Raw genomic sequence first — 27,242 nt, 5'->3', positions numbered from 1 at the left:
ATGATCAGAGGTGACACTGTTCGTACGGCTGTTGCATAGCCAACATTTCGGTCCAGCACTGTCCCATACGATGCAGACTTTCAGTTACTTCTCTATGATTCACACTACCTGACCCAAATGTAGTGCAAAACAACACTTGTTCGCAAGCACACACCTCTGAGCAAAATTCGAGCCCAAACAAACAAGTGGTTAAGCAGACGTTTTCTTTATTTTATCCTAGTCACGCAAAACTCAGCAACCCTCAATATATAGTAAAAGCTCACCAATTCGAAGTTCAAGGGACTGGGAAATACATTCAAATTATCTGGAATTCGATTTATGAAATGACTCTGAAAAAACTGGCAAGGACTGCTTAAATCGCAGTATATTTATTTTATGAAAGACTGGCAATCGTCGCTTGCTTTTCGGATGAGAACAATGCGACAATTACTATTTTTCGCATTTCCATCCCCTGCATCCTTCTTGGCGTGACAGGATAACAGTGGTACCTTCTCGCAAGCGGCTGTGTCACTTGTGAGGAGGCTGTGAAATGCGCAATGCAGTGACGAAAATGTGCAGTGCTACTAATCAATGTCCAAAATGGCATGCAGTCGGGCTCAGTTGGCTGGCTGACGCACAGCCATTAGTCACCACCACCACAGGCTAGCATGAAGCTGATAAAGGTGAAATCGGAACTAAGTGGTCAGCACATATTCTTGGAAATGAGGCCATAAGCTGTTCACCATGCTTGCCATATTGAGCATACATCAAAAGTGCATGGTCGCAGCATGCATGCAGTTGAGGTTTGAAAAGGGATATTTTGCAACTGCTCACCATGCTCATCATACCTGGACACACAACCTGCCTTTGAGATCTCCCTTGAACTAACCAGTGCAAGACCTGTAGCTTCTGATTTACCAATCGTCCGAGCCACAGGCTTAAGTGGCCATGGGCCACGAGACCTCGCATTTTCAAATTACAAAGAGTTAAATAAATGGCCCTTGTAGAATCGCCATCTCTAGAAAATCGGAGCGGTGTAAAAACAAAAGGCAAGAGCCACGTGTTGATAATGCCAGGGCTCCGGATTGGCACTCAGAGGTACAAAAATAAAACCGTCTTGTTGAGTCCACATTCAACTGGTTCGGGTCCTGGCCTTCCTCCATGGCTCTGCTTCATTTCAGTAAGGGCCACGAGGATTACGTTCGGGGATCATCAGCTTTAGAGCGCCGTCGGGAGACAGGATTTGAGCCAGTCGGATGAGGACTCAACAAAAAGGCTTTAATTTTTCCACCTCCAAGTGCCAACCCAGAGCCCAAGCATTCCTTTCACGTGGCTCTTGTCTGTTCTTCCATCGCCCTCATCATCCAGAAAGGGCACTGCTACAGTCTTTTAATCTATTGCAAGTCTTAGAGGTCATTTGAAATGGGCAGGAGGTAGCTGCCAGCACCACGCCAGTCACGGTGCCGGTGGGTTTTGCTGTCTTCCTTCGTTCTTTTCTTCTTATTGTGGAGGCAACACACTCCTGTCACTTGGTTGCCCTCTCACGGGGGCGTTTCTCTCTACATGTGCTGGACGCCAGGCCACCCAGGCATGGTGGCACAGAGTTCAAATGATCCGAGGCAGAACCAATACGCATTTAAATTAATGGGCTTTTTTTTTACAAATAAAGCTTGACCGAACCAAGTCGTACAGTTGAATGATCCTAAAATTCAAATTAGCGAGCTTTTACTGTACTATTTATAAAAGCCATCAGGAAGCTTGCTTGCATCGTAGGTTCACAAATTCTAAATGACACCTATCATATCTGATGCCAAGAGAAAGCAGCTGAAAATGTTATCTATAATTTGCATGAGAAACCATAAGCAGGCAGCAGAGCAGAACTTAATCTGCAACCATAGTGTCTGACCTACTGTAAGAATAGCTGCTCTCTTTACTATAAACAATCTTCCTTTTAGTGCAACCCTTTGTTCTTTTCAGTGGATTCATGCTTAGTGCTTGTCACTGAGGCATGTTCAGGGGAACCACCACTCACCTGCAGGTCCAGGCTCTGGTCGTAGATCTCTTGTCGCCGCTGCCATGTGTGCTCGAGTGTCTTGCGCGAGTCGGAGAGACGTCGAATGCGATCCCGTACCTCTTCAGCCATGAAGTGGCCACCAGCGATGATCTTCTCACCAGTGGCGACAAAACGCGAAAAGCTGTCAGCACGGGCTTCCATCTCAGCTTTGTGCTCACGATGGCGTGCCAAGAGAGCTTCGGCGCCAACCACATCGCGTGCAAGCTCGTCTGAAGTGATGCGTGCCGTGATGTCGTTCAGCCATGCCCTAAAGATCAAAAAGTAGGAAAGATAACAACTGAAATTAATTTATGTATGCAAGGGCCAAACAATAACACAAAGAATGCATGCATGCATGCATGCAAACTGGCATTGCTAGCTATCCCATGACCAGTGTCTAGAGTTGTAAAATAAGACCTAATCTGCATTCCTTACGTCACGTCTTTGTTTACTACGCTTCTCATCTGTGCTTTCATCAATATTTTTTTTATTGCTGTCACTGCAATTTCATCAATCACTTTCTTATTTTTATCATATATGCATTTCAGTTGTGACTTAAGGGCCTTTTGCCTTGAAAATGGTAAGAAGGTAAGCTTATTTCTAATCCCTCTTGATTTTTGGAAGTGAATACACAATAATAAAAGTGCAAAATATTACCACCATCATGCAGTGTAGCATGATAGTGGTAATATTACGCCATGGCATAATATTATGCCATAGCTACTATATACTTTTCTTAGCTCGTAGAAACAAGCCGCACGAGCTGAACTGAAAGGCCAGCCCTTTTGGTCTCGAGGGGAAGAATAAAATATGCTTATGAACCAAACAAAGACCATGTCATCCATACAAAAGAAATGCAAAAAGGAAAATCAGTGGACAAGCAAAGAAGCTCAACTCGAATAACTGCATGACATTTCTAGGGTTACACATGACTTCACTCTGTTGGGCCCACTGAACTGAAACTAGGATACGGGCACAGGCTCAAGACTCACATGAGTTCCCGATACTCGTCAAAGTATGCCTGCAGTTGCTCGGCCTGGTGCAGCTTTTCGCCACGCTCGCGCGATCGGTTCATCAGGGCACTCCATGCCTCTGACACCTCATCCTGCTTAGCCTCGATGTGCTCCCGTGCGTCTGGGAATGTCTCAGCCAAGCGCCGGGCTTCACGAAGCAATGCCTCCACCTGCTCTCTCACGGCCGCTAGGTCTCGCTGCAAAGTAACCAGCATGTCACCACACATTATATGCTGCGCGTAACTAAAGTCCCATGACTAATTACAGACTCTCACTACACCGTGCATGTGTTATGGAAACAAATGCAATTGTCAACAATTTCCCTAAAGTGTATGGCTAGGCTCAGCAAGCAGCAAACAGTCCTGATTAGCAGACAAATAAAAGTGCAGCACAGTCTGTTCCCAAATTTAGAGGGAATAATAGAAGTGCCTAAAATGCAAACTCAACTCAAAAGTTTCCTCTCTGAGCAGTCTGCATTGAGACTTGGGCCTCAGGAGCAAACTGTTGTGCCCAGAAATTGATAACTCATATGCATAGTGTTCAAATACATAACCTCAGGTCAAGCGTTAGTGTGATTAACTGATTATGCATAAATGTGTGTAAAGCACTGCTTTGTGCATCAAAGAAAGCATTTTGCATCAACCAACAAACCACAGTTGGGTCAGAATAGCGTGCGAACAGATGGGTTCAAATGCAAGTGGCTTAACACTGGTATGCAACCAGTTGAACCAGTTTCCTTCAGACTACTGATACACTTTGAATGCCATCATTCATGTGCTTCAGGGATGTTTTAGCTGAATAGTACAGCTACAATCTCTTGTTCTTTCAGTCTAATTGGAAGTTTACGAAGAAAAAAAGGCACAGCAAAGTTTTCACTCTGAGCATAAACATTAACTGTGCATTGAGGAAGTGGATAAATGAAGTGAAGAGATATGGAGAGAAAAATTCCAGGTATATTACTGTTCCAAAAGGTGCAACAGCCCAGTAGCATCTGATGTTGGTTTTTATGGCACATAGGCCATTATGCACCAAACACAAGGTTTAAATATTAGCCTTGTGGGAGAAGTTTAATGGTTCTTTTTTTGTAATTTTTAGATACTATAACCAGTTTAAAACTTTTCCACCCTTTAGGAATGAAACAACATAACAAATATCGACCAGTGAATTTCCACCTAAAAGTAAGCAGGGATGGAATAGGATATATGAGTTCATATAACATTGAAAGTGTTTTTTGTTAGATTTTTTTCTTGACTGGTCAAGCATTGGTCTTGCATTAACTAAATTGTGGTTTATAGTAACCTCTTATCCACACGACTTACATGCTGGTCTGTCTTGTTTTGTAAGAATACAGTCGAACCCGGATATATCGAATTTTGGTTATATCAAACTCACAGAATATCCCCTTGAAAATCCCATGTAAAAGTATAGGAAAGCCGCGTCATATATCGAACTCAATTTCACCGGTCGTTCGATATATCAAACTCCGCACCACGCACTGGAAAGTGTGCCTTCCCCAAAGACGATCGCATCACCCTTGGCCGATTGCCGCGTGACGTTTTCAAGCCACGCGCTGAAGGAATGAGAGGGGACAGTTCGGCTAGGGCAGCGCCGCGCCCTTTCCCCAAAGGCGCGCGCATCTGCGGTTATCGTTTCCCGCGCGCCAGCACGCGACGTTTGCAAGCCACGTGCGTGAATGAACCAGAGAGAACCGGTGGGAACGAGAGGGGAAAAACGCGATAGAGCGAAGCGCAAGGGTGTGCCCATTCTTTTGCCGAGCTATCTCTCTCTTTCCTCTTTCCCGGACTTTGTTCGCAGTAGCACGCGCTATGCATGCGCCAATCCAGCTCAGCCCATTTTCAGACAGAACATCGGACGCTTTCTCCGGCGTGTGTTGCGAACCCTCTGCGCGCAGCGGCTCGGCTGAGGCTATGGCGCCTGCGGAAGTTAAGAAGCGGCAGATCTATCTTTTTTTTTTTTTTTTTTTTTTTTTGCGAGAGTCGTTTGCTTTTATCGTTTTGCTGGTTGTGCTGTACGCGCGGCATAGCGTAAGATATGACGTTACAAAGCAGTTTTTTCTTTTTTTTTTCTTTTTTTTTTTGCGGGAGCCGTTTATCCTTGCATGTATGAATCAACGAAAGCACGCGGTCAGCTGCGATCATGACACCGGCTTTTAGCGTTTTTCGCTTCAAACAGCATTTGCAGCCACTTTATCACGCTTTCCAATGATTTTGCGGCAGCAGACTAGCCCGCTCCAAGCGCGGCGTGATAAATCAAACCACGCTTGTGCAATCAAGCCATCACGGGCAGTCTGCCAAGTTCGCTCCCCGCCGTAGCAGGAGCTATCAAAAGATAAACGCATCTTGGCACGCTGCCAGTGAGCTGTGGATGAGACGACTGAAACGGAGTGATACATGCAAACGATAACACTGGCGATTTCTGCCGCGGCGACACAGAAACCTTGTTAAGAGCTGCCGCGGTGGCTGGTACGGCAGAGGGACGCAGTTCCAACAAGTTGGAAATTTTTTTGCTCTATCGCTGCCGCTGGTCGCTGAGATCGCTTAATCGCTTGCATGTGAGCGAGCTGGCCTTAACGCTTTTTTTTTCCAAATTCTCGAGTGCAAAAGTGGAGGGTGGGTTCATTATGCGAGTGAGTTGATTACGCGACAAATACGGTATCGTTTTTTCGCATCGTAAGTGCCGTCCCAAGCCGATTTCTGTATATCGAATTATCAATATATCGAACTATTTCGCGATCCCCTTCGAGTTCAATATATCCGAGTTCGACTGTATAACAGTGTGTCATGTATGTGTGTGTCCAATGCAAAGGACACATATAATGACTTCAATGAAATGTTTTTGGTATGAAGTTGTGAACATGACTTCAATTCTCTTATGACAGCCTTTATTAGTAGCAACACCACGGGTACATTTGATTTTCCTGTCCCGAACTACTTGCTGACAGGTTTCTGCTTTCATTCTGACAGGAAGTAGCATCATAGTAGTCACATAACCTTGCAAGCATCTGCCATAGTCTGCTTTAGCAGACAATGCCACAACCATCAGTCACTATGACGCAGTTCTTTTGCAGTGAGGCTGCATGCACGTTTGTCTCCTGATGTGTGTCTAATACCAATATAGATAACAGAGGCACGAATCAGTCAATGCTTTTCGTGAATGGAGCGTGACATGCCTGAATGCAAAGCATTTAACAGAATTCAGCTCGACAGGGTTTGCTTGCCATTGTTGCTTGCGAAGTTTTTCCAAAAGCTCAGTTAACTGCACATGAAAGCAGACGAAAGCGTTTGAAAAAGCATTTACAACAGATGTTGGCTACTCCAGCACACAGCGGTTCGTTTCCGACACTTTCAGGCCTGTGCATTGAAAAGATTGTGAAACAGGTGAACTTCTGGACAGCAGAACCAAACAATCCGTGCTCGGGACTCTGGATGCATCGTGTAGTAAAATTCAAAACAAGAAAGTGAACATGAAACACTCAAACGTCTTATAGCTGCTTAGAGACCAGCTACGAACCTCACGTCACTGTTTAATGCATAATATTGTCCGCAGGAACATGAAAAGTACTTTGAACGCGCACTGAGCCTAACTCAGTATGGCTGCCAGTGCGGCGCTACTGGTTGGCAGAGCTTCTGGGCTTCCTGAGAATAATCAGACGCCAGACTCGTGTCAGCAAGCAGTCCGGCATTGGCTCGGACTAAAAATCGAATGAGCCCCATGAGTAAGCCGCATGGTTACCCTCACAATTTACATGAAGGTGTAGCTCGATTTCGCAGGTCTTGGAGGCATATTTTGTGCACTTGAGTTGGCCCCAGCAACTCTGCAAGCCGTGGCCATATTTCTGACACTCGTAGCAGTGGCGCAGATTTGAGATGTATGGCCCAAGTTTAATTTTTGTGTGGCCTGACTCCATGGATTCTGGAAAAATGCTTGAAATCAAGTTGATGACATTGTGCTTTGTTTAAGTTTCTTTGTTATCATGTCTCATCTTGATGCTGTAAACATCTGTCACATGTTGTTCTTTAAGAATGTTTAGAAGCAGCTCTTGTTTGCGTACGCACTTGAGGTTGTCATCTGAAATGACCCTAAGAAAGGTGTTAAATGGATGGTATGGACGAACTGTTCCGGGAATCTCTCCAAAAGCTATCACTTCACAGAGCTTCTCATGTTGATGGTTATAGAGTACTCCCACCAGGAGGTCACTGTTTGCCAGCTTCTTAATCTCATAGTGCTTATAGCCTCAGTTAAGGTTCTCGTGACAACAAAGGGTAAAACAAGGTGTGCAGTTATTTGGTGTGTTTGCTGTGAACGGCATGGAAAAATGAAAAGTTGGTCCCATTCTTCATAAAAAAATGTAGCAGTTGTCTTGGTGTACCCCTCTTTTGATGGGGGAGAGGTGCAACCATAGAGGAGAAATTTGAAAGCCATAAAAAGTATTACGCTCGGCCAAAGGGCCAGCCAGCCACCCAACAAGAGGACAGGGCAAGAAACTTGGAAGAAAGCCTTGTTCGTGCCAGCCATACACTGCAACTAGTACAAACAAATATAGCACAACTCAGGGTAGCTAGTCGCACAGTGACACCTTGACACCTGGAAGAAGGAAAGCAATAAGGAGAGACCAAGCAGTTGTAAGAAAGAAGACAAGAAAGTGAAAGAGAGAGGCAAGGGTAGAAAAAGTTGACTGCTGTTATCTCGCAGTCGGGTCAGCCCAGAGGTGTCATCTGGGCTGAAGCGGTGTGTTGCCTCTGCCAAGGGGCCTTGAAGGTAAAAATACACTTAGCATCAACACAACCACCAGAATCCCCTTTTTGCCGCACACAACACACATAGCTCAGTGTGGGTGCTGTGGTGTCGCACAGTACACGCAAGCATCTGCTGTAACAGATGTCCCCTTCAGAAAACCAATAGCGTGAATGTTTTACACTTATCCTGGCACTGCCAAGTCACCTACAAGTGTTTAACCTCTAAACAATAAAAGCAAGCAAAGAAGAGTGCACACAAAGGCACACCATGCTGAGTTTGGCCTGAAACTTGCTGCCGGTTGCATGTACGTGAAGCCACGCAAGTTCTCAGAAGAAAAAGAGCACAAACTGAAAAGTTCCAAAGTGTGAGCTGATGAGAGGAAGGGCCGGGCATACCTGGAATCCCTCGTGGTGCCGGCTGAGTGCCTGAATGCTCTCCATGTCCTGGCCAAAGTCTTCATTCAGCAACACTGCCTCCTTCTCATAAATCCAGCTGATGGTCTCGTCTGCATTGCGGTCAAACGTGTGCACCTGTCTGGCTCCGGCCAGGGCCTGCATGGGTGCCAGACAGGGAATTTGTTGTTTTGTGAGGTCATGGAGGTACACCATAGTGGAAGTTTTCAAACTATTTTCAACCCCTTGGTGCTCTTTAACGTGCAGCAAAATCTTGACGAACACTAGATTTTCCGCACTTAACCTCCCTCTACCAAAGACAGAATAAAACCTGTGAACTAGAACTAATCTCATTGCATAAAATTGTATCACCAAGTACACTGTATGTGTACTAAGTATAAAACACAAATATTTGCTTTAGTTTGGTTTCGTTTATGAGGTTTAATGTCTCAAAGCAACTTTGGCTATGAGAAACGCCACAGGGGAGGGCTGTGATTAGTTTGGTTTCGTTTATGAGGTTTAATGTCTCAAAGCAACTTTGGCTATGAGAAACGCCACAGGGGAGGGCTGTGAATAATTTTGACCACCTGGGGTTTTTTAAAGTGTGCTGGCATCACATGCTACACAAGTGCCTTACATTTTGATGGAGTTGATACACAAGGCACCCATGTACTGTGTGATGTTAGTGCACGTCAAAGAACCCCAGGCGGTCGAAATTATTAGGAAATTATCGGCATTCCTCATAGCCTGAGCCACTTTAGGGAGTTAAACCTTATAAATCAAACCAATCTCCTCTAAATTTTAAGACTCCATGAAAGGTTGAAGGTACACTACAGTGGGCTACAGATATTAACAGGGCAGAAGCTTGGAGCAAACAGAGCCAGTGAAAAACGCACGTCTTGTCGAGAGGCCGCACACTCCTTGCACTCCTCCCAGAGCTTGGCGACCTCGGTGCAGCGCTTGGCTACGGCCTCACTCTGCGGGTGGCGCTCTGCAATCAAGGTGCGCCCCAGCTGCTGGACGAGTCGCACTCGGTCCTCGCTCCCTTGCAGTGTTGTTAGGAACGCGTCAAACTTTTGCATCAGGATCTGCACCACCACACAATGCACACAGGTTACATCTTTTGTCACATGTTCACACTTCGTGCACTTTCCTATTACAGGCGAGTACAAAATGCTCACAGCCTGTCTGCTCACTGACACAACATTTCTGAAAACGCCTTGGGAATACCACCTCATAAACTTGGTTGCACAATACTTAATAAGAAAGGCTAAATGCCGGAAGATATGAATACTTCAAGGCCAAACAATTACAAACAAGTAAGAATAAGAAGACAAATCACACAAATGTGATAATATTACATAGTAAAACTGAGAAACCTGATACAGTGTATGAGTGCGCCTAAAGTACACAGCACATTTCTGGTGCCTGAAATTTCCTAACGTGTTTTGTAGAGAACATACGATAGTCACTTGGGCCCATATGCAAACTCACCAACGACATGTGCTAGTGTATGTACAAGGTATTTCCTAATATATTCGCTAGGTTAGATGCAACAAGAGATTTTATTGCCAAGGCTTTCTCTGTATTGCTATGGCAAGGACATCAGAATAATACACTGCATAAGCAATGTATTATTGTGGCGCATAAGCCACTAAGGCTATCATGTGCAGGACTGTAGATGCATTGAAAGTCCACATATTTATGAAAATAGATGTGAAGTCTGAATGGCCATGAAAACAGACAACCAAACATGCATGTGCACAAGTGCATGCACATGTGTGGCACGGGCACACATACATGCATGCACCAGCATGCCTATTCAAGGTATATACCAGCTGTCAGCCTATGTGCACATGAATGGAACATTTTATTGCCGCACCTAGCAAACTGGAGCTGTAACGAGACTAGAGCCGTAACAAGCTATGGTAAGACTGCACTGCGGAGTGCAACAGCTACAAGAAGCTGGCCATAATTTCTTCCCATAGCAAAGAAATATGCATTCATAGCATGCTTAGACTGTACACTTTCAACACCAGCAACAACATTAGAGATATCTATGATCTTGAAGGAAAATAACTAACATTCGAGACATTCACTCACTTCAACACGCTCAAGGTCGGTTCCATAGTCCTCTGAGCCTGCAATGGCCGTCTGTGTCTGAATCCAGTGCAGAACTTCGTCCGTTTCCCGCAGGAATGTGTAGAACTTGGCACTCTCGGACAGCTTCCAGCGTCGCTCAGCAATCTGCTTCTTCAGTCTTGTATACAGACCTTCCAGCTCCTCCTGCTCAGAAAAATTCACAGCAGTTAGTCTTCAACCTGCGGCTGATCCAACGCCACATAGCGAAACTAAGGCATGAGTATTCAAAATTTTAATAAGCATTTCCCCATTGATGCAGCAGATGACCCTAGCAGTATTATACAAGTATGAGGCAATAAAAACTGTTTTCACACATTTCCTTTGCCAGAACCTTGGAGGATTTGTGGTGTTGCATATTCAGCAGGGTGTAAATCGGTGCAGGTGAGCAGGTAGGTGCAAAGAAAAAAGAAGGCAGGCAAAAAACACAGACTACAGAAGAGATGCACCTGGTTTTATCACAGCAAACGAGGAGAAAATAAATGGGAGGACAACCAGCAGTAACTATGTAATAAAGGATAGGCACCAGACCTCGTTTACCGCCCACAGAGTGCAGCATCCAGTATGCCTCCCTGAGAGGGTCTTTATAAAATGAGATGCACTTGCCATTTTCTTGGTGATGTTGGCACTGTCAAAGTGACCTCTGTCGACCAGCTCTGTGCTCTGCTTCATCAGCCGGGTGATGTTGGCGTTGAAGCCATCAACGTCCCGGTCAACACCATCAAGCTTCTTTGTTAGTGCCTGGAGAAGGTGTTGATCCAGTATATTAAAAAACAGCCCTTCAATTAAGAATAGGTAATCCATCCATAAAAGCTGGTTTACAAGTATCCCTACCAAGCAAGAGAAATACTATAAGGAAAGCACAACTAAAACCTAAAATGTTTTACACCATGAAAACATTTTGCACATGATGTTGCACTCATCACATACTTCACTCAATTTTCTCTTAGTTTCTACTATTAAACGTCATTCGAAAGCAGTGTGCTGTAGAAATTAAACTGAATTAATAGTACATGAATGACAGCAGTGTGATTAAAAAATGTGCAAGCGGAAATCACATCAGTAGAAAGAAAAACAAGTGCTTTTTTTTTTTTCCAACACAGTGCTTCATGAAAGACTAATACTACAATTCCTCACATAACCAACGCAGGTCTTCTGCCAAGAAATTTACAAAAACTTTAGAAATGTAATTATTGGCCTCAATAATATATTAGAAACCATTTTTATTTTCAGAACAAATGTAGATAAACACCATTGAACAAAAGTTAACACAGCAAAACACCTGCCATAAGTGTAGTGGTAATAGTGACATGAAAATTCTACACACCATGACAGAATCTTCATCCTTCCCAAGGTCTGGGCTGTTGACTACAAGGAACTTTTCCTCCATCCAGGCCTCAGCTTCGGTAGCTTCACTATAGAACTGGGCAACAGAATTCCAGAATTAAATGTTACCCTAAATTCTAGAAGATTACACAAAGCAACAATAGCTATACAGCAGTTATGAGAGACCCAAAGATGTCTAGGTTCACAGTAATAAGGTTTAATCCAAGAGCCCCCAAAATATCCTCCAGAAAATAGATGTCAATCAAATTTCTATTTTACTCGTCAGCACATTCGTCTTGATTCAGACAACATAAACTCCGTGCAAAAATCATAACCGAATAATAAAGTTAAAAAAAAAAATGTCTTTAATGAGTTTCTGCCCTTTTGACAAGTCAAGAAGTAAAAATAATAGCTGTACCTCACTTGCGTCACAAGTATGACGTAAGAGATGAGTCAACTTGAATAACAAAAAGACAAAGTGCCATGAAATAAAACTAAAACTGGCTGTCGGCTCAAGTGTATACACCTTGTGCAGTAACTGGCCCCTTCAATCTAGTACTGGGTACTTGCAATCCCCCCAAAACTATCATAATATTAATTTTAATATCTCCACCACTCTACTTCACCTTAATCTTCTCCTCTTTCTAAATCTACATAATTTGCTAAGCAGTATTGCTTCTGTAAGTACAATATATGAAATTTTGGGCTTGCGAAAGAAAAAAAAATAGAGAAAAAAGATCAGCAAATTAAAACGACGGGCCATGTGTGAGCTTACAGTGTGCGACTCCAGGGCGTCAAGCAGGCGGAGCCTTCGTACACTGGCCGCGTCCTTGAGCCGTCCCCAGCCAAGCTGGAGTTCAGTGAGCCTCTTCTCCACCTCAGATGCGGCAAAGTGGCCACTGCGAATCATCTGCCGCCCCTTGCTCCCGACTGACGCCACCAGCGGTTCGTGCGCTTGGATGTCCGCTTCCAAGGCCTGCAAAGGTGCAGACATAATGTTAGCCTAGTGCAAACAGCACAGCTATAGTGGAAAGTGTGCTTGTGTGCTTTACCATCTATGTGTGCTTTACCATGTTGTGGAAAGTTCTTCTGACGCATTAAAACTTCAGCGAGACTTAAATTTTATGCAGTACTGGTGCTCAAAATGGCAAATGTCTTTGAACATTTTAAAATGCAAACTTGTCTCGTTCACTCGTAAGCGTTCCCCTCTACCAACCTGCTACTCAATAAATAATGTTCCCCTGCAAAAAGTTTCTGAATATAAGTATCTCGGCGTGTATTTCACATCTAACCTTACGTGGACGAGACAAGTTGAGCATATTACATCGAAAGCCTGCAGAATGTTTAATTTTTTAAAGCGTAATTTCAGCAAAGCGCAGTCAAATGTCAAGCAGCTCCTGTATTTCACTTACATAAGGCCAATTCTTGAATATGCATGCCCTGTATGGGATCCCCAGTTTATTTACTTATCAGACATGCTCGAACGCGTCCAAAATAATGCTGCCAGATTTGTGTCTAACAATTATAATTTTTCATCTAGTGTCACGTCTATTAAACATCATCTTGGTTGGGAATCTTTAGCTCACCGCAGAAAACATTTCAGACTACAGATCATGTATAGCATTTATTTTGGAAAGTTCAGCATTGACAAAGACCGGTACCTGCTTCAACCTCACTTTTTGTCTAGACGACTTGATCATCAGTGGAAGATCCGCGAAATAAAATGCCGCACAGATGTGTATAAAACTAGTTTTTTCCACTGATGATCAATGAGTGGAACCGGCTGCCAGCTGGCATCACTGAGTGTTGCACTGAAAATTTATTTCGGGCTTTTTTATCGGATGTGTGACGTGGCGCCCAGTTCTCTTGCGTGTGTTTCCTTCATTACTGTGTTTCTGAGTATTTTCATCAATTTGTTTGTCGTGCAGTTGCCCCCTTTAGATGCATGCTTCTCATTCTGCATTATCACTTGTGTTGTGTTATTTTCTTCATTTTTATGTATTTTATCACTGGCGTTCCCAGCAAGATTACTTGTCATCTCCCCCCCTGCAATAATGCCTTCGGGCGCTGCAGGAACCTGTAATAAATAAATAATAAATAAATAAAAAGTGTAATTTGAGCTGTCAGGTAGCACCACTAACACGCCACAGGACAAGGAGGGTAAAAGGCTCCCCTTGTGTTGGGAGAAGAGAAGAGAAGGAAGCTGGCTGAATGAATTCGAGGTGCCGGCTAGGAATCGCAGATGGAAAAAGATGTTGGAAGCAGAATACAGTCACCATAATCATCAACTAAGCTTAACGCAGAGGTCTATAATGCCATTACATAGCAACTCCTCTATGGTAAAGTCACTTGTGCCAGCAAAAATCATTACTATATCAGGATCTTTAATTAATGTTAATTGTTGGAAGATGCTGTCTGGTAATAAATGGCTATTTACTAAACACATCTTGTTGCTTTATGGAAAAAAATAATTCCAAAGTATCTCCCATCCTTCTCTTATCATCTCTTAGCGCAATTTTTTTTTTTTTATCTTTCAGTTGTAAGATTTTTGTTTACATCCTGTAGAGTACCTCTTAAACATGAATGCAATGTGGCTACGAATGCAGCTGAGTTTGACTTCATGCAGAAACCATAGCCTTGCATGAACACGTCGTCGTCTTCCAGTGTTTGTCATTTAGGAACAAATGGATGAAAAATGCAAGCGACAGTCAAGCACGGCAAAACCACTCACGCCATGTCTCCATTTCTTGCCACCACTAGCTCGTGCTTAATGCTGCCCAGTGCGGTTGTTTGCTCCCTGCCTTACTTCTCACTGCAATTTTACTCATATTTATTCTCTAAACAGACCACACCACCTTCTTTTCACATTTGTAGCCAGATTTACTTTCTTTTCCCTACTTGCTTCATGCTTTGCCTCACGGCTCCACAGCCCACATAAAGTTGGATTTTCCTAAGAGCCTGGTAGTAAAGCTATCTGAAAGAAACATGCCGTTCTAATTTTTTTTTTTCAAAAAGGAAAAATTTTTCTTGCAATCCCAGGCTGCGTGCAATGTCTACTATAAAAGAAAAAAATATGTACAGTCGTGTATAGAAGATGAACTGAGACTTCAGTTCCACTTTATCGAACCCGGATATATCGAATTTTGGTTATATCGAACTCACGAAATATCCCCTTGAAAATCCCATGTAAAAGTATAGGAAAGCCGCGTCATATATCGAACTAAATTTCACCGGTCGTTCGAAATATCGAACTCCGCACCACGCACTGGAAGTGTGCCTTCCCCAAAGACGATCGCATCACCCTTCGCCGTTTGTAGCGTGACGTTTTCAAGCCACGCGCGGAAGGAATGAGAGGCGACGGCTGGTCTGGGCAGCGCCGCGCCCATTCCCCAAAGGCGCGCATCTGCAGTTGTCGTTTCCCGCGCGCCGACACATGACGTTTGCAAGCCATGTGCGAGGGTGTGCCCATTCTTTTGCCAAGCTATCTCTCTCTTTCAGCACGCGCAACGCATGCGCCAAGCCAGCTCAGCCCGTTTTCAAACAGACGTCGGACGCTTTCTCCAGCGTGTGTTGCGAACCCTCTGCGTGCGGCGGCGCGGCGGCTGACGAAACGGCAGCTCTCTGATTTTTTTTTTTTTTTTTGCGAGAGTCATCCTTTCTTATCGTTGTGCTGTACGCGCGGCGTAGCGTAAGGTATGGCGGCTGCGGACGTTAAAAAGCGGCAGTTTTCTTTTTTTTTTTTTGCGGGGATGTTTATTTTCTTTTTTAATTTTTTTTATCGTTTATCCTTGCATGTATGAATCAGCGAAAGCACGCGGTCAGCTAGCTGCTGCGATCATGACACCCGCCCCAAGCGCAGTGTGATAAATCGAACCAGGCTTGTGCAATCAAGCCATCACGGGCACTCTGCCAAGTTCGCTCCCCGCCACCGCAGAAGCTATCAAAAGATAAACGCGCCCTGATGTTATCGCTACGCAGCATCTTGGCACGCTGCCAATGAGCCGTGGATGAGACGACCGAAACGGACTGAAGCGCGCCATCGACATGCAAGCGAAAACGCTCGCAGTTTCTGCCGCCGCAGCGACACAGAAACCTTGTTTTGAGCTGCCGCGGTGGCTCGAGCGGCGAGAGGGATGCAGTTCCAACAAGTTTGAAAATTTTCGCTCTGTCGCTGCCGATCGTCGCTGAGATCGCTCAGTCGCTTGCATGTGAGCGAGCTGGCCTTAACGCATTTTTTCTTCTTCAAATTCTCGAGTGCAAAAGTGGAGGGTGGGTTCATAATGTGAGTGGGCTGATTACGCGACAAATACGGTATCGTTTTTTCGCATCGTAAGTGCCGTCACAAGCCGATTTCTGTATATCGAATTATCGATATATCGAACTATTTCGCGATCCCCTTCGAGTTCGATATATCTGGGTTCGACTGTATATCCAAGTTTTACTGTCCTAACGTGGCAATAATCGACTACAGCATAAGATTACCAACTGTTAATTACTACCTTTATTAGCTTACGGCTACGCTCGGTAAGCACAAACCAATGCATTGGTAATGCATAACCATCATCATCATCATCAGCCTGATTATACTCACTGCAGGGCGAAGGCCTCTCCCATATTTCTCCACTTAACCCGGTTCTGTGCTAGCTGCATCCACTTGACCCCTGCGAACTTCTTAATCTCATCTGCCCACCTAACTTTCTGCCGCCCCCTGCTACGCTTTCCTTCCCTTGGAATCTAGTTTGTTACCCTAAGCGACCATCGGTTATCCTCGCTTCGCACTACATGTCCTGCCCATGTCCATTTCTTCTTCTTAATTTCTACTAGAATGGCGCTAACTTGAGTTATTTCTCTGACCCACTCTGCACGCTTTCTATCTCTTAATGTTACCCCTACCATTTTGCGTTCCATAGCCCTCTGCGTTGTCCTCAACTTAAGTAGAACCCTTTTCGTTAGCCTCCATGTTTCAGCCACATAGGTGAGTACAGGTAAGATGCAACTGTTGTATACTTTCCTCTTGAGCGATACCAGTAAGCTGCTAGTCATAATCTGCGAGTGCTTGCCAAATGCACTCCATCCCAATCTTATTCTCCTTATCTCCCTTTCATGGTCTGAATCTGCGATTACTACCAGTCCTAAGTAAGCATATTCGCCTACCCCTTCCAGAGCTTCGCTACATATTGTGAACTGCTGTTCCTTCCCGAGGCTATTGAACATTACCTTTGTCTCCGGTGGGGAATAATGGCACTGGGATTCAAGCCACGGTCCTTTTGTACGCAAGGCAGATGTTCTACCTCTACGCCACCGTTGCATTAATGTACAACCAAAATATAATTTAAATGTAACTTCCTTGTGAACAGCCGCAGTAGCAAACATTCATCAAGAAGTGTCAGGGTGAGTTATTCAATATATAAATGTACACCAAGTAACTGCACTGCCTTCTGAAAGCAAGAAACAATGACACGAACATTCCGCCTCATCTCCCCATCAGTGACATCAAACATGTATGCCCTGATAGATAAACCAGCCAAAAGAAGCACAAGGTATACCTATCCTGCATCAGTTAAAAAAAGAGAGAGAGGAGCAGACTGCCTATACCAGCATGCAGGGGCATACAGAGAGTGGTAATCTTGCCTGATGCTTCTTCTGCAGTGACTGCACCGAGGAGAGACTCGTGCCAAGATCAGAGGAGTTGGCCAGCGGTTCCTTCTCCCGTATCCAAGACATCTCGTCATCCACGTCTCGAAGCAACTGCTGTAACTGCAGGGCTTCTTCCAAGTTCTCTCGGCGAATCTGAAGGGGCTCGTGCAGCGATGTATACCTGCACGCACAGAAAAAAAAAGGCGCCAAACAAATAAAGTTTTCCACAGCAGTGAAGAGCAAATGCATCTTTGCTACAACAACCAAGAGCTAAAATGTCATATGCCATCAGTAACTCTGCCAAGTCAATATAGTGTTCAGGAATGCACGTAGACATAAGTGAGCGGTGCAAACAGCCCAGAACCTTTGTGAGGCTGATAGTATCAACTGTGAGACCAGATTTAATGAATGGGTCCCAGTGCATAAGACTGATAGTCGCTATGACTGCTTGCCTCTGCAGTTGAAAACTACATGCGATACTTGATGCAAAGGTAACATTTCGATGCAAACAGAGACGTCTCTCCCTAAAACCAAACCTTGCCGCAAGGTGTACTGAAAAAATTCACACCATGTATTTCATTGAAAAGAATGCAGTTTTTACTGCGAGTAGTTTTTTTTTTTTTTTTTTTTTTTTTCAGTGCATTTACAAAGAGATGCAATGTATATACAGCTCATATATTACTTTATCAAAAAAGAAGGAAATAGAGTTCCATCTGGCACGAATTATGCAATGGTGTCGTATATAGACTGTAAACTTCATCGCTACACATCATTGTTCGCAACAATCTAGCATCATTTTTCAAACTATTTTGACAGTGTGCAGCTGTGCGCAATGTACTGGACACAGAGGGCTGTGCGCACTTCTGTGAGTGCACTATTCCTACCTTTTGATGATGCTGTCTGCTCGTTCTTGAATTTCGTTTTTGAGAAAATGGTCATGCTTCTGGAAGTTGGCAGCCTGATCTTTCACTTGCTCCAACATTTCAGCATGGTTTGTTAGGTCTGTCTCCAGGAGCTTTGGAAGAGAAACAGCACACAGAAAAAAAAAGTGGTAGACTGTGACACAAAAAAGAGCACCCAGCCTTCAATACCAATTTCTTCACAGCTGATGGCACGGCCATATTGTCATCAATGCTGATCTGATGTTACAAGTCCTACAAATGCATTCTACAAGTAACTTAAAAATGCTTTGCCTGCAAAATGCGTTATACTTAGACTTTAGTGGAAAAAGCTCCAAATAATGCAACTAGTCAATCAAAAGATCTATTAAGCTGTGTGTAAACCATGCCTACAAACACCAATGCTATGAAGGCAAAACCGGAGCTCTTACCTGCTGTTTTTTGAGAAGGTTCTGAACAGATGTCAGGTCTTTGCCATGGTCTTCTGATTGAAGTTGTGTTTCTACATCATCCATCCAGGTTTGCAAGTCATCAAGCATCCAGTTAAACAGCAACGCCTATCAAAATACAAAAAGCAACAGGGCACAAATTAGGTAACTTCACAAAAAAAAGTACAGTTATGATTAAGGCCCCTAGTTTCCTGCGATTCCACGTTTTTTTGTGGAATCATGTTAGCAGGCACACTATCTTTTTTTTATGCTGTTGTTATGGACACCAGTACGAATGACAGTATTATTATGATGGGAAAACTACTTCTGCACCTTATTTGCGCAAAATGCGATCTTAAACTGTTCTGGCTAACCAAAGCAGAGACCCACACAGAAAACATACACAGCACACTAAACAATGGAAGCAGCAGATATGTCACCTTATTTAAAAGGCAATGCTTCTGATGCACGCGCTACAATTGAGCGAAGCCAAATCATCTGTAATTAAATGCATGCAGTCTCGCATACAGCAGCAGCCACCATCACCTCTGTGCCACTGCTACTCGGTAATTCCAACCACCCAGTCCTCTACCCACTCGGCCCTGTTTGCATTCCCTAATCTACTGTACTCTTTTCATTGCCTTCTCTTTCTCGGCAATCCGCACCGCCTTCTTTCTGTAACCATAGCCACCTTCTCCTTTGCACCTGCACACCACATGCTTTGCTCCAATGCCATCAAGTTGGCTTCTCCGAGCAACTATTGAGACTGGTGGCAAAGGTGATTTTAGCTATACATTGAAAAACTAAAGAAAAAAGTTACATTATTTGAATAAAATGTGAAGTATTCTGAAGTACTATTTGACGTCTCTCACAAAATTTAGGGGATTCTTTGCTTTTATTATGCAGATTTGTTAATATTTTCTGCCGCAGGAAACTAGGGGACTTAATTATGATGTGATGGTTAACCTGGGTAACGATCCTAACGAACAAAAAGTGCACCTGGTAGGAGTCCTGCAGGCGCTCTTTCTTCAACTTTGTCTGCTCGAGTAGCTGCACCCACAGCCTTTCCACTGCCTCCAGCCGACCTTCGATCTGGCTTGATGCATAATGGTCCGCTTCAACCAGCCGTTGTCCCTCGTTGAGAAGGGTCTCAACACGGCCGCGGTGGGCCAGAATTTCAGCTTCGAAAGCTGCGTGCTTTTTCGTTTTGCTTGGAAGGTTCACAGGGTCTCGGTAGTTCTCGTCACAGGCTACCTGGAGCTTCTCATTCAGCCAGGCTTCCACCTGCGAAATTCGTGAGCGTGGCAAGCATCGCTACAGGTTCCCGTCATAAAATTCTAAACATGCACTTAATGTCTGAGATATTGTGCTGATAAATTCTGTGCACAGGGAAGCAGATAGAAGGCAACATGAGAGGGGCATGAATGTGCTACGATCCAAATGACGTTTAAACTGCTACCTGAAGATGCGAAAATCTCAACGATGCATGATGAAGAGATGAAAAGTTTGCTTTCAACAAGATTCATCATGCTTCATCAGACTCGTTGCTAAGCCATGGACCAAACTTTTCCGAGTTGACCATTTGGGATTTATTGCAACAAGGGGCATCTATGTCACAATACCTGCCACACTGTGGTGCCAACACCATTTGGTGGTTAGGACTCTGTAAGTACTGCCTTTGTACAGGACCCAGCTGACACACACAAAGAAAATGCCCTGATTTAGCTAACTGTTCATAATGATTTCAAGTATGTACTTCACTACTGTTTGTGAACTTAACCATTCTCAGACAAAAAAGGCAAAAAACTAAGACTGATGAGATGCTTGAATGGCCAAACAATCTTTTCTGCCTATCAGCATGCCCTTCCTGCTGGCATGTGAGCAATGAATGCAAGAAAAAGCACTAATACGAAAGGAACAAATCACTATACAAGTCTCCCCCGCTTCACACAGACCTCGTAAACATTGCGCAGGAAGCGTTGGAACTGGCGCGATTCGGCCAGGCGCCTTCGTTTGAGTTGTGCATTCTCTCGGAGCCGCTGGCGCCGAGCACAGATGGCATCGCACTGTGCCTGGATGGCAGCACTGTCGTAGTGGCCACCCTGGACCAGAGCGCGGGCAAACTCCTCCATATGGCTGATGCGCTCCCCTTGAGTCTCCATGGTCTGCTCAAAATGTGCATGCTTCTTGGTCAGTGCGTCGACGCTCGACATGGAGTCCTGCATGGATATTACGCTTCCAATCACATCTGCGTCAAGACACTTGGGTACAAGGGAAGTCTGAAATTAGAAGAAGTTTGCCATTTGCCAAGAAGGTGGTGCAGAATAATGTGGATGTGCAGCTGACCATGAAAGCTAATGACATATGAGGCACATGTAGTGCACATCTCAGTTTCAGGCTGCTCAACGAAGACAAATATATATATATGTTCTTGAACAGCTTTCTTAAGCCGTAGAGTTTCGTGACCAGGCAATCGTGAATGGAGCCCTACTATTTTCAGCAGGGACATGGCAAGACAGGCGTGGGGATGTATTAACCAGGCTGAAGTCCCCTCCCTACAAAGCATGATGACATAACCAGCCCATCACTGACCAGATGTGACCGAAACCAATTTTCTCCTCATCCTCCCCATGTCATGAGAGCTAAGGGTGTGTGTCAGTGCAGAATTCCTCAAGCTAAAAGAGAAAGAAGATTGTGCTGGCCGCACCATCGAGTCGCACACTGGCCACAAAGGTAGCCAATTGGTCTCTAAATGCAGCTATTATCAACTGAAGCCTATCTAAGTTTCAGAATAAACGTCACCAGAAGAATTGACAGTTTGTCTTGGGCACATCTGCACATCTACCTAGGATAATTTATTAAGTGTAATAATAGTCTTAAAGTGCAGAAACTTCAACCAATGCGAGCCAACAGGTTCAGTCACCACCAGGCATTAGACACAGGTAAAAAAAAAGACACCAGTTTCAGTTGGAAACCATCTAAAGCTAATAAGATCCTTTGGTCCAATTGGTTTTTTTTTTTTCTGTGGAAAGGTCCCAGCTGCGTTTTCAAAACCAAGTGGATGTGCCAAATGGAAACAATTGGCATACTTAGAGCACTGCAATTGAATGCTTCAATTGCTCTGGATTGTCCACTCTGAAGATTCCAATTGCTTCCAAATACAAAACTGGAATGTACACACTCCAGCTGGTCCCAATAGGTTTAACTGTGTCAATCGGTTTTATCTGTATTCTGTTGAAAACAGCTGGAACCACTAGGTTCCAATTTGTCTGTTGTGCTAGAGTGGTGCTGCCACATGGGAGCCACTAGGGAACAAATTAGACAGTGGCCTAGCAGACGACGCTCGGAGCACAACTGGCGCGAACAAAAAGTACAATGGAAGCTGAATGCAAGTCAAATGATATACGAATGCATGTTTTGTGCAAGTGCATAATAATAAGAAACAGAACTAAAAAGTTAAGTTTAGTTTATGGGGTTTAGTGTCCCAAAGCGAGCCAGTAGCACCGCCTTCTGCACTGTCGCACCTGCCTACTTGGCATTGCTTTACCAGCTTTTCCTATCACTCAGCCCTTCATGAAGCACTCATCGACATTCACACATTCAGACAAAGGCATGGCAGAGGTGACGCTGTTTTGGATGCTTTCCATGCATTTCCTAGGGGAGCAGCACAAAGCAATGCCATATTGATTGGTTCCATCACAAACTACTAAGGCAGATCTTGCACATGTGCAGACAACTGCCACAAAGGATGGACTGCGCATTTGGAACCAGATGCAATTAAGATGAGGAAAACTATTGTACAATATTCGAATGTAGCGCAGCCACAACAAAAATGCAAAGACTATTCCTGCCAGTGCAGTATAAAATAATGTTAATCCGTTATTAATGTTTATTCAGCTATGGTGTGAGGGGTAATTCATTGCTTCTAGTATCATTAAAAAAAATTGTGCAGCATTTAAGCGAACATGGTACATCTTGTAGTGGGACTTGCTTTTGAAATTTGTTTGTGCGCCTGCACTCACCCCGAGGTCCTCGTTGTTGAGCACGGCTTCCTTGCTGGACAGCCAGGCCTCGGCCTGCTTGGCCTGTTCTCGGAACACCTGCAAATCCTTGCACTGGCGCAGAATGGCCGCCCGCTCTTCCCACGCACGCCGCAAAGACTGGCGCAGTGACTCTAGGCGTGCCAGCTCCTTCTCAACCACATCGGATGCTGGGTGCTTGTCTCGCAGCAACGTGTTGCCAAATGAGTGCAGCTTCTCGAAAGCGTCCTGCCGGCCTTCCATCTCCGCCTGTGCACGAACAAGAAAAGATACTTGGCATTCAGAAACTCTCTGAGCTCGAAACATTATACTATGCGGTGACAGAATATCCGTCATATAATAGATGTCTTCATTTTCATTTTGAAAAAAGTATTAGTATTTGTGCATTCCTAGGAACGACAGTGGCAAGCATGGCATCCAAAATGGTGCCCATCTTGCAGCTACCCTGCTCAGCAACGGCATCGTTCTCACATATTCTGCAGCATCCATCTCGACGTTGTAAATACAAGCCACAGTTTTGTGTGAAAAAATGAAGACCATTCACCTGATTTTCCAGGTGAAAATTCTAACTGGTCTTATGGGAGCTTAAATGAAGACCGACTGGTATCAACCGAAAATTGTTCCTTAAACCAGTTTGACCAGTTAGGATTTTTGACTGAGGTTTGGTTTAAAAAATATATGACTGGACAAATTCCTGCCTGTAAATCTATTCTTTTCTCTCTTTTTTTGCCACTGCCAAGAAGATTCACTGCTTTCCCAGCCTTCTGAAGGTACCGGGCACACTCTGAATGACTGAGTGGCTGCAGTGGTGTAGCAGAACTAGTTTTCTCCAAGGCAGCCCAGGATCAACCTTTTAGTACTGCACAGAGCATTAGCCCGATGTGGTTCATGTGAGTAATTGTTTTCTTTTTTCTTTTCACTGATTGGAAAGTTTGGCATGACAGGTGTCTGACATAGTTAAGCATGAAATTTATATCATAAATGTTCTATACTTTTGTTTTGACCTTTATTTCATTAAAAATTCCTTCCATTAGCTACGCTACACTTTGCTTCAATAAAGAAAAAGTTTGAATAATTGGATGAATAAATTTTTTACCTACACCATCCTGAAATTATGTTTTCCCGTGGGTAGCACAGTGATAATTGGAGCTAGTTGTTAGTAAGCAAAAGTATGTGTCCAACTGAAAAAAATCTCTCGTTGCATTCAGCTGAATATCTCTATCAAATCCATTAGGTTGATCCAAAATTTGCTCTGCATTGGAGGCTTTCAGGGATTGTCCTTGGAACGTGCAGATGTAAAATTTTCATTAACAGCAGTGTAGCAGCCATCGTAATCAAGCGACTTCGCCACACTTCTCTCCGCCATGCTCTCCCAGAGTCGGTTTCCAGCCTGTCTGGGCAACAAGCGCTTGCAATCTGAATTTCCCTTTCTCCCGCTTTAGGGGCGAACTAGGTAGTATCCCCTACCTCAACAAGGTTTTCTTTCTTTTTTGCTCTCCTAGAGCACCTGGCAAAACAAGTGTGTTATAAGTATGAAACAAGGGTAATAGTAGGCAGTTTTAGCAGCCATAATGCAGCTAACATAGCAACTAAAGTAACTGGGACTGTACAGCAGGGGTGGCTACAGGCAAGCCTCGCAATGGTACCAGTGGTAACATGATGCCGCATTTGATGATGCATTTGCATTTGAGACTACAGTCGAACTCGGATATATAGAACTCAAAGGGGATCGCTAAATAGTTCGATATATCGATAATTCGATATACAGAAATCGGCTTGTGACGGCACTTACGATGCGAAAAAACGATACCGTATTCGTTGCGTAATGAACCCACCCTCTGCTTTTGCACCCGAGAATTTGAAAAAAAAAAAAAAAAAAGAATGTTAAGGCCAGCTCGTTCACATGCAAGCGATTGAGCGATGAGCGGCAGCAACAAAGCGAAAAATTTCCAACTTGTTGAAACCACGTCCCTCTCACTGCTCGAGCCACCGCAGCAGCTCAAAACAAGGTTTCTGTGTCGCCGCGGCAGAAATCGCAAGCGTTTTCGCTTACATGTTGATGGTGCACGCCACTCCGTTTCAATTGTCTCATCCACAGCTCATTTCTTGGCAGCGTGCCAAGATGCTGCGCAGCGATAACGTCACGCTATGTTTATCTTTTAAATAGCTCCTGCGGTATCGGGAAGCGAACTTGGCAGAGTGCCTGTGATGGCTTGATTGCACAAGCCTGGTTGGATTTATCACGCCGCGCTTGGGGCGGACGTAGTCCGCTGCCACAAAATCATTGGAAAGAATGATAGCTGCAAATGCCGTTTGAAGCGAAAAATGCTAAAAGCCGGTGTCAAAATTGCAGCTGACCGCGTGCTTTCGTTGATTCATACATGAAAGAATGAACGACTCCCGCACAAAAAAAAAAAAAAAACTGCAGCTTCTTAACGTCTGCAGCCGCCATATCTTATGCTACGCCGCACATATAGCACAACGATAAGAATAAACGACTCTCGCAAAAAAAAAAAAAAAGAGAGAGAGAGAAAGATCTGCCGCTTCTTAACGTCCGCAGGCGCCATAGCCACGTCAGCCGCCGCACGCAGAGGGTTCGCAACACATGCTGGAGAAAGCGTCCGACGGGCTGAGCTGACTCGCTGAATGCGCTACGCATGCGCCAAGCATGCGTAGCGCATTCTACTGCGAACGAAGGCCCGGAGAGAGGAAGGAAAGAGATAGCTTGGCAAAAGAATGGGCACACCCTTACGTTTCGCTCAATCACGTTTTTCCCCTCTCCTTCCCACCAGTTCTCTCTGGTTCATTCAAGCACATGGCTTGCAAACGTCACGTGCTGGCGTGCGAGAAACGATTACCGCAAATGCGCGCGCCTTTGGGGAATGGGCACGGCGCTACCCTAGGCCAGCCATCGACGAACTGTCCCCTCTCATTCCTTCCGCGCGTGGCTTGAAAACGTCACGCGGCAAACGGCCGAGGGTGATGCTCTTTGGAGAAGGCACACTTTCCAGTGCGTGGTGCGGAGTTTGATATATCGAACGACCGGTGAAATTGAGTTCGATATATGATGCGGCTTTCCTATACTTTTACATGGGATTTTCAAGGGGATATAACCGAAATTCGATATATCCGGGTTCGACTGTGTTTGTAACTAGCCTCACCCTGTCAGACTAATGCATTAGAACTACTCCTGCAGCCGCATCCACTATAGACCTCACACTCGATTTTACTTGGTTCCTGGCCTTGTTTAGTGATTTGGTTTGGTTTGCGGGGTTTAACGTCCCAAAGCAAATCGGGTTATGAGAGACGCCGCAGTGGAGGGCTACGAAAATTTTGACCACCTGGGGTTCTTTAGCACCGACATCGCACAGTGCACGAACACTTTGCTTTCCACCTCCAAAGAAAAGCGGTCGCAGCGGATGGGATTCGATCCCGCATCCTTGAATACAGAAGTTGAGCACCCTAACCACTGCACCACCGCGGTGGGCTCTTTTTGTGATTTCCCGTACACTCTCTTAATTCTTCTGAAGGCCCCTATAATTTGCAATGAATTTTTTGTTCACTATTGACTACCAAAATGAGGTCGCATATATAAAAACAAATATTCATATACAGTTGAAAACATACTGCTGGCTGAGACAGGATCGAGATAACAAAAGGTATTTCAAAAAGAGCCTGTGCCCAACTCTTGAGCACAGTTATATATGTCTCAAAAGTATAGTTGAATAACCTATTAGCTATCATGATGGCCCAGTGCCGGGCCTCTTGCTTGCCTTCGCATCAGAAGTCTACTATTGCCCAGTCGTTAGTCAATGGTTGGTCGCATGCTTTTGCCGATCATGACCCAATGCTGGCTAACATTTACATGGCTAAGCCCATTAGCTGCCAACTGAACATTGTTGAAATACCAGTCATCAACCATTGGCCAATTTTCCTAGGGAAACCATCAAAGCGGAGCAGAAATGTGCATTCTGCAAACAAAACAGTAAATATGCAGCTGCTCTAGAAAGACTGCTCTGCAGGTATTTCACCTGATACTGTATGTCTAAAGTGCATAAATAAACTGAAGCAAAGTGGAAAAAGAGCATGATCAGAAAGAGTGCAACGTGGTGAAGCCCTTTGGCCCTGCACTCCGTTCCTGTGAAATGGTGCAGGCTATGAAGCACAGAACGCTCATACAATATATGCTGGCAGTGAGTGTAACTGGACTTGAAAACGCTCATGCGACCATGGCAGTACAACTGTTCTGCACAGTGTGTAAATGCAGCTTCAAACCTCACCTTACACTCCTGGTGGAATTCCAGCAGGCTTTCAGCCTCTAGCATGTTGGAGCCTAGGCCACCTGAATTCATTCGTTCGATCAGGTCACTGATCCAGGCTTCCTGCAACGACCCAACACATCAATGTTCTAAACTTCAATGCAAGGCAATGAACAGTTAGCTGCTTGTCTTGGAGCTATGAAAAATGTCCACGACACTTTTGCAGGCTTAGCTGAGACATCAAGCAGACCTAATTCGCTGCTCAGGAAAGACAAGTTTTTCCGAAGCATTCAAAAACACAAACGGCACCTGCAAAGAA

General features: G+C 44.5%; 1 protein-coding gene across 1 annotated transcript in view; it reads right to left on the bottom strand.

Annotated features, from left to right (window-relative positions):
- kst (spectrin beta chain, non-erythrocytic 5 kst) overlaps positions 1 to 27,242 on the bottom strand; it is a 260,747-nt gene that overhangs the window by 18,855 nt on the left and 214,650 nt on the right. Inside the window, exons 56-70 of the mRNA XM_084581862.1 lie at positions 26,945 to 27,046; positions 22,647 to 22,913; positions 20,580 to 20,843; positions 19,624 to 19,908; positions 18,628 to 18,753; positions 18,182 to 18,312; positions 17,292 to 17,478; positions 12,436 to 12,636; positions 11,662 to 11,757; positions 10,941 to 11,075; positions 10,299 to 10,481; positions 9,092 to 9,283; positions 8,199 to 8,354; positions 3,025 to 3,242; positions 2,012 to 2,300 (exon numbers count right to left, since the gene is read on the bottom strand). Of these exons, the coding sequence (XP_084437988.1) occupies positions 2,012 to 2,300; positions 3,025 to 3,242; positions 8,199 to 8,354; positions 9,092 to 9,283; positions 10,299 to 10,481; positions 10,941 to 11,075; positions 11,662 to 11,757; positions 12,436 to 12,636; positions 17,292 to 17,478; positions 18,182 to 18,312; positions 18,628 to 18,753; positions 19,624 to 19,908; positions 20,580 to 20,843; positions 22,647 to 22,913; positions 26,945 to 27,046 (2,832 nt within the window). The remainder of the gene's footprint in view (positions 1 to 2,011; positions 2,301 to 3,024; positions 3,243 to 8,198; positions 8,355 to 9,091; positions 9,284 to 10,298; positions 10,482 to 10,940; positions 11,076 to 11,661; positions 11,758 to 12,435; positions 12,637 to 17,291; positions 17,479 to 18,181; positions 18,313 to 18,627; positions 18,754 to 19,623; positions 19,909 to 20,579; positions 20,844 to 22,646; positions 22,914 to 26,944; positions 27,047 to 27,242) is intronic.

Source organism: Amblyomma maculatum, chromosome 10, assembly GCF_055883805.1.
Source record: "Amblyomma maculatum isolate TAMU_Amacu chromosome 10, ASM5588380v1, whole genome shotgun sequence".
NCBI classification, from domain to species: domain Eukaryota; kingdom Metazoa; phylum Arthropoda; class Arachnida; order Ixodida; family Ixodidae; genus Amblyomma; species Amblyomma maculatum.
This window is presented reverse-complemented; position numbering and strand designations above follow the sequence as displayed.